This window comes from Ursus maritimus, unplaced genomic scaffold (genome assembly GCF_017311325.1).
Source record: "Ursus maritimus isolate PB19 unplaced genomic scaffold, ASM1731132v1 scaffold_24, whole genome shotgun sequence".
Lineage (NCBI taxonomy): Eukaryota > Metazoa > Chordata > Mammalia > Carnivora > Ursidae > Ursus > Ursus maritimus.
The window spans coordinates 21,620,681-21,628,638 of record NW_024424897.1 but is presented as its reverse complement, the minus strand read 5'-3'; the positions used below and the strand labels follow the sequence as shown (position 1 = coordinate 21,628,638).

Below are 7,958 nucleotides of genomic sequence, written 5' to 3'. Positions count from 1 at the left end.
TAGCGACGGACGGGTAGGGGAGCTGACCCCGGCGGTTTGCTCCGCTCTGTGGAGGAGAGATGGGGAGGCGCTGGGCCTGGGCTGAGGTAGGAAGGAGCCCGCCCCTCGACGCCTCCAGCGACGCTAGCCCCTGAGCCGTGATGCGAGCGTGGGTCCTACTCTCCGCGGTGCTCTGGTACCTCACTGGAGGTGGGGCTCCTCCCCCCCCACCCCCGCCCCTCTTCCCAGTCCTGCCCGCTCCGCTTCGTCCTGCCCTGCCCCACTCTTAGCGCCCGCGCTTCTCTTCTACCTAAAAAGTCAGTGGTTTCTTTCTTCCACAGTTGGATGGCAGCGTTCTTCTGAACGTACGGGGAAAGGCTTCATTTATGGCAAGCCCGGACACCCAGGTACTAAGGACCTCTTCACCCGCAGAGTCTATCAGAAGAGGCGGGTGTGCAGTTGGACCTGCTTAATGTTCTGCCAGCGGAGGGAAAGGGAGAGAGAGCTCATTGACGTCCACCTGGTGCTTGGCACTCGTGTCATTTCATCGTTACAGCGACGCCTCAGTGTATCACCTGGCCTAAAGCCGCGCAGCTCGTAAGGAGCTAGGATTCAATCCAGATCTCTCTCTGATGCCACCTCACTTCCAGGTGTCTCTGCTGCTTTGCAACGTGCAAGGCCCACTCAGTGATTTCCAGGGCTTCGAGTCCCTCTGTTTGGAGCTCCTACACATCCTTTAAGGCTCAGCTCAAATGTCGTTTATCACTGTGAATCACTGTGATGACACTTTCCCACACTGCCCAAGGAAAATTGGTCACGCGGCTAACTTTAGCTAATTTGGGGCCAGTTCATAGCATTTGTCATGTTTGGGATCTCTCCATGTTTGGAGACCCTCCCCTTTTTCCCGTCCCCTAAATTGTGCGATGGTGTCTTCTTTGTAGGTTTAGGGCCTGGCATTCAGTAGACTTTAAAGTCAGTATCTTGTGGGATTGTGTTGGTTCTAAGTAGAGTATTGCTGCCTCTACCAGATCCGAAACACAGAACAGGTAACTGCAGAAAATCTTTCTAGTATGCTCCCACATAAGCTTAATTATTGTTCCTAAAAAAGGACATTTATAGTTAAATATCAAGTTCCTCTTAGGGATGACCGTGATTATCTTGAGAATAGTTTTGCAACCAATTTCAAATCCTTTTCTGATCTTTAAATAGATTCCACTAACCCTTCAAAGAATTGTGATTCAAGTGAGTTCTGAAATGAACTAAATATATCATGTACATTTTTATAAACAAAACTATAATATCACAGAAAAAATAATACGTCTAGAGTTTTAAAAACTTATAAGAAGAAATTTATGTTAGCATTCTAAGTGTTATAATGATATGCTGATTTTTAAAATACTGAAATCCAGAAAGAACTAATCAGTGTGTCTTTGGGACAAAATGGAAGGAAGTGTATTTCTTAATTTAATTTTGCTTTATATTATTTTATTTTGTCACAGTGAAAATATATGTAAAATTACACCACAATAGCCCAATCCTTGCCTGTATGGATTATAAACGTGCTAAAAAAGAAACAGTGGACCCCACCTACACATGGATTGGGCCTAATGAAAAGCCATTAACAGGTAATTTATTTGATCTTAGTTATCTTCTTTTTTTCTTTTAAGGTTTTATTTATTTATTCGACAGAGATAGAGACAGCCAGCGAGAGAGGGAACACAAGCAGGGGGAGTGGGAGAGGAAGAAGCAGGCTCATAGCAGAGGAGCCTGATGTGGGGCTCGATCCCATAACGCCGGGATCATGCCCTGAGCCGAAAGCAGACGCTTAACCGCTGTGCCACCCAGGCGCCTCTGATCTTAGTTATCTTCTTAAATGATAGGGACTTTTTTTTTTCTTTTAAAGAAAAGCACTGTCACTTATTGGGATGAACAATTGAAATTTAATTTTAACTGCGGTTTCACCTGCCCCATACTCAGATACAGCAAATCATGTTATATCTTGGTGACTTATTTTCTCTTTATGAAAAAAATCGAAGCAGTAATTTGTGTATCCTACTTCCCAGAGCTGTATTAGTTCAAAAGTTTTTTATAAAACCTAAAATTTGGGGTGCCTGGGTGGCTCAGTTAAGTGTCTGCCTTCTGCTCAGGTCGTGATCCCAGGGTCCCAAGTCCAGCTCCCTGCTCAGCAGGGAGCCTGCTTCTCCCTCTTCTGCTCCCCGTTTGTGCTCTCTCACTCTCTGTCAAATAAATAAAATCTTTTTTTAAAAACCCTAAAATTTATCTTTGTAGCATCTGTATTGGAGATGAAGTATCTAATGTGTAATTTTTCATGATGTTAGAAGAGTGTCTTGGAATATTAGCATTATTAATTTCTGTCTTATGTGAGGAAATTGTGTAGTACTACAGAGCAGTGTAATCTCATTTACTAAATTACCAGCATAAACCAATTGAAATTAGAGGCCAAAAAATGAGTTAAAGAAAATCAAAATATATTTTTCAAGTGTACTTATCTTATGTGGTTTTCCATAGAGTAATAACAGAATTAAGACTATTTTGAATTCTTGAAGTTAAATAGTCCATTAATTTTTTAAGTTTTATATGTATTTATAACCCCAAGTTTACTAAATAATGTTTGAATTGTTATATGTTAAATAACCAAGTAATTTACTGTTTCTGTTTAGAAAATAATCGAATAAATATAACTAAAACAGGAAAGCTGAAGGTGGAAGATTTTCTGGAGGCTTTGTCTGGACTTTACACATGTACTCTTTCTTATAAGACTGTCAAAGCGGAAACCCAAGAAGAAACGATAGTAAAGCAGAGATATGACTTTATGATCTTTGGTAAGAATATGGGCACATTTTAACGTACACATTTAGTTAGGATACGAATTAAGTGTATGGTCTCTTCATTTAGTGAAAATGAGTCTGTTATATATAATCATTATGACTTATGGAGTATTTTGGCGTATTTGATTATGCAAACTCTTAAATTGACATCTAGATAGTGTGTCCTAAATAATCCTCTTTCAGCCTCCCACTTCCCACCATCTAGGTATGCAAGTACAATCTACTTTACCACAATTTTGTCAGGTCATTTAAAACTGATGTTTAGTTCTATAAAAGCAAATTGATGACATTTTCACTGGACTGTGCTGATAGCAATGACACTTTCAGCAAATTAAGACATTCCCCCATCTTATTTTTTTTTGATACTCTTATCTATATATCCAGCCATTTCTTCTCTTGTACTGAGTAGATAATGTATCAGATGAAAACAACCTTTGTTCATTAAAGTTATTCGTTTTGTATATTTTTGAGGACAAACTGATAAAACATTTTATTAGATAAATTTCTATGCTGATTTGCAAGATTAATGAGATTTAATATTACACATTATTTGCAAATTGTTTAGTAGCACAATGCTAAGCACAACTGTTTTTATTCTCATCATTTTTTAAAGCCTATCGGGAACCTGATTATTCATATCAGATGGCTGTACGTTTTACCACAAAGTCTTGTGAAGGAAGATATAATGACCTGCTTTTTAGAGTGCTGAAGAAAATCTTGGATAATTTAATCTCTGATTTGTCATGCCATGTCATAGAACCATCATATAAATGCCATTTTGTTAAAATTCCACAACATGGCCTCATACATGAGCTATTTATAGCCTTTCAAGGTAAAAGAAAATTCAACATTTCTTTAATGTGAGATATCTTACAAAATAGTAGGCCTTAAATATTTGTTATGCACTAAAGTATATCGTTGGTTCTAGCCTGGTTAAGGTTTTAAAAATTAACATTAATTATTTACTTTAAACAAGGATATATTGTTGCTGATCTTTTATTTTTTTACTTATTTTTTTTAAGTAGGCTCCACGCTCAATGTGGGGCTTGAATTCACAACCCTGAGATCAAGAGTTGCATGCTCTACAGACTGAGCCAAGCAGGCACCCCAATATTGTTGCTTATCTTTTAGAAGGCAGTATTTTTTATAAATACTATGCAGCTAATATTTAATTAATAAATTCCTAAAAACTTAAATTGTATTTTTGAGAAGAATTTAATAAAAGAGAGGAACCAAACCAAATTGATTTCCATCCATTTTAAAGCCTTGTAGTTACTTTGATTAGCCCCCAGATGGAGTGAAATCATAATGTATAAATTATTCAAATTGTGCACTTTACTCTGTTACTAGGATTAGATAGATTAAACACAAGCATGCAAACATACTGAATTCAGCATTCAAAGCTTTATTGGAATGGTTGGAACTTTTTAGAATTCTTTTGTGAAGATATCATTTTTTTCTTCTCCAGTTAATCCTTTTGCACCAGGGTGGAAAGGTGCATGCAATGATTCTGCTGACTGTGAAGATATCACTAACCGTAATATCCTCCAGGTGAGAATTTCAATGTAGGGGGAAAGTATTTGAATAGTTAATAAAACTATGTAAAAATTTTTATAAATGCTCATCTTATTAATTTAAAAGTTTCCTCAAAAATTGATTTCTCCATATTGTGAATAATAATAATTGGCATTCTAAGCAAGTAGATTTAAATTATTGATTTTTTTTGTTTCAGTTTTTAGGCAGAGATTGTGAGAGTCTTGGCTGTATCAAGATGTTTTGTTTTGGAATAATACATCTAGAATAATATATAGCTCTCCAGGTTAATAGTATGTATTTTTTCTATGATGGAAGGATGAATCCCTGGTTTTTGTTTCCCAGATGGTATCTAAGCAGCAGCTTGAAGAACAGCCCCACAATCATGTAATCCTAGGTTAAACCAGTAGTCCTTCCAAAATTGTATGTCTGCTGGTCGTAATAGTTGCTTTCCCCTCTGCCATTCTCAGAGGCTAAGGACATAGTCTAAAAAATCCCTTTACTCTCCTGATCTAGTTCCTGAGCCTATACCCTTAATATTGCGCATGGCTTATGGAAAGCACTCAGTTAATATTAGTTATTACAAACTCTGTGTTCAAAAAATAAAATAAAATTTACATCATTAGTTTGTAATGCTGATTAGAGAATAGTTTTGGTTTCCATTTTGCTTGGCTCTTTGGAATTAGAAATGATGAACTCTCAGTTATCCACACATGAAACAGACATGCTGGAAATAATTTAAACCTCAATTTAATTTTTCTTCACTATTGTACATATGAATTGACAATAATTGATAAGGTCAAGGCTAGACTAAATTTAACATTAACACACAACTTTTCAGGAATTCATCTGTTGGATAAAGGATGACATGCTTTACTATGTTTCATGGCCTCTGATACAGGAGGATAAATTTGGTTCACAGTTTAGTAATTGTATTTCTTTCTGGTATTTTAAAATCTTAGGCAAGAGATCGGATAGAAGAATTTTTCCGGAGCCAAGCATATATTTACTATCACGACTTTAATAAAACTATACCAGCTATGCATTTCGTGGACCACAGTTTTCAAGTAGTACGTATGGATAGCTGTCGTCCAGGCTTTGGAAAAAATGAAGGTCTACACAGTAATTGTGCTAGCTGTTGCGGTAATTATAAAATATAAATATCTAAATATTTAGGTTATATAGTCAGAAGACTAGATTAATAATTCCCTTAGGATAATTGAATATATTGATTCTTTCACAATAAGTTATATTTAGTTAAAGGGAAGTAAAAATTCAAAGCCCAAATTTCTAAATATAATCATCCTCATGAGTATTAATTCTTCCTAATGCACTCTCCTGTGTTATAAAACATTTCTATAGTGTTCTGAGTTGAGCTGCTATGCTACGAAGGAAAACAACAGGATGGTCCTATCTAGAAAACAGAATTGGAAATAGAAACTAGAAAACTAGAAGTAGGAACTCATAAATGGGGCACGGCAGAAGATACTGTAAAATACTGATATTAAAGGAAAAAATAGGATTCTAACTTTCTCCTACCTTTAAGATCATCAAATTACAATGTTTCAAACTCAAATAATCTTCCACAACTTAATTGGCTGAACATTACCCAGTATAACATAGGTATAGAAACAATGTGATACTGAAGGCAGATTTATATTACTGGCATAAAATACCTCTAACTGAAATGATAATAATCTGCTCCGTGTTTTTTCCTCTGCAGTGGTTTGTGGTCCTGGGACTTTTAGTCCTGATGTTGATGTTACTTGTCAGAGCTGCGTTTCCATCCGTATTTATGGAGCTAAATCTTGCACATAAACTTCGAACAAAAATCATATTATGAAGACTAGAGGTGAAAGTATTGTTACTTGCTTCTGGAGGTGGGGAACATAAGATAATTTGTTCACATCCCGGAACATCAAAGACCCATTAAGTAAGACCAGTAAGACCAAAACATCGGAAAACATACATTTAAGAAACTTCAAAAAGATAGTTGACATGGCATTTCTAAGAAGGAATTTAGTATCTCCAGTGGACAAAGGAAAGTGTATTAGTGGATGATTTCCATGACATGTGTTTTGCTGTTTACAAACTGAATCTGTTGCTCTGTACCTAAGACTATATTAAGGTCAAGAGGAGTAGCAAAGTATAATATAATAAAAACTTTATACTTTCCATATATTAATTTGTTTGAAATCACTCTGATATGATATAAAGACATTTATAGTACTTTTGTAATTAAAACCAAAAACGTTGTTTCTTTTGGTCCCTTTGCTTTTGTTTTTTAAATAATTAGTTTTGAAAGTATAGTTTTAGATTTATAGAATAATTGAGCAGATATTACATAGAGTTTCGTATACCCTCACGCCTCCCCAATTTCCCCTACTATTAACCTCTTGCATCGGCATGATACATTTGTTACAATTAATGAACCAAAGTTGATAACTATTATTAACTATAGTTCATAGTTTACATTAAGGTTCATTCTTTGTGTTATACAGTTCTATGGGTTTTGACAAATGCATAATGCCTTGTGTTTACCATTACAGTTTCATACAGAATAGTTGCACCTCCCTAAAAATCCCTTGTGCTTTACCTATTCATCTCTCCCTCTTGCTCCAGAACCCTTGACACCACTGATTTTTTTTAATGTCTCTATGGTTTTGCCTTTACCAAAATGTCATGTACTTGGAATTATACAGTATGTAGACTTTTCAGGCTGGCTTCTTTCACTTAGCAATATACATTTAAGGTTCCTCCCTGTCTTTTTGTGACTTGATCATTTTTTATTGCTGAATAATATCCCATTGTATGGATGTACGAAGGACATCTTGGTTGCTTCCAGTTTTTGGTGATTATGAATAAAGCTGCTGTAAACATTTGTGTGCAGGTTTTTGTGTGGACTTCAGTTTTCAACTCAATTGCATAAATATCTAGGAGCGTGCTTGCTGGATTGTATGGTTTAGTTTTGTAAGAAACTGCCAGACCATCTCCCAAATTGGTTTACCATTTTGCATTCTCCCCAGCAATGAATATGTTCTTATCACTTCTCATCTTCACCAGCGTTTGGTATTTTCAGTTTTTTGAATTTTGCCGTTCTCATAGGTATATAGTAGAATTTCATTGTTGTGTTAATTTGAAATTCTCTAATGACATCTGATGCTGAGCATCTTTCATATGCTTATTTGTATATCTTCTTTTGTTAGGTGTCCAGATCTTTGTTCATTTTTTAATTGGATTTTTTATTCTCTTATTGCTGAGTTCTAAGAGTTCTTTGTATATTTTAACTACAGATTCCTTCTCAGTTACATGTTTTGCAAATATTTTCTCCCATTCTTTCTCTTCATTCTTTTAACAGTGTCTTTCATCAAGCAGAAGTTTTTAATTTTAGTAAAGTCCAACTTACCATTTTCTCTTTCGCGGATCATGCTTTTGGCATCATACCTAGAAACTCTTCACCAAACCCACAATCATCTAGATTTTCTCCTGTTACATTCTAGAAGTTACATAGTTTCATGTTTTACATTTAAGTCTAACATTAATTTGTATTTTGTGAAGAGAATAAGTTGTGTGTCAAGATTCATTTTTTTGCATATG

The 7,958-nt window shown here is 35.7% G+C and overlaps 1 protein-coding gene across 1 annotated transcript; it reads left to right on the top strand.

Moving 5' to 3' along the window:
- ZPBP2 (zona pellucida binding protein 2) lies at positions 1–7,474 on the top strand. Its single transcript, XM_040641223.1, is given in 9 exon segments — positions 1–189; positions 321–386; positions 1,479–1,604; positions 2,661–2,822; positions 3,442–3,660; positions 4,297–4,379; positions 5,324–5,504; positions 6,085–6,213; positions 7,467–7,474. Coding segments are annotated over 9 exon segments (1,023 nt in total). The 5' UTR covers positions 1–140.
- Positions 7,475–7,958: the final 484 nt, after the last annotated feature.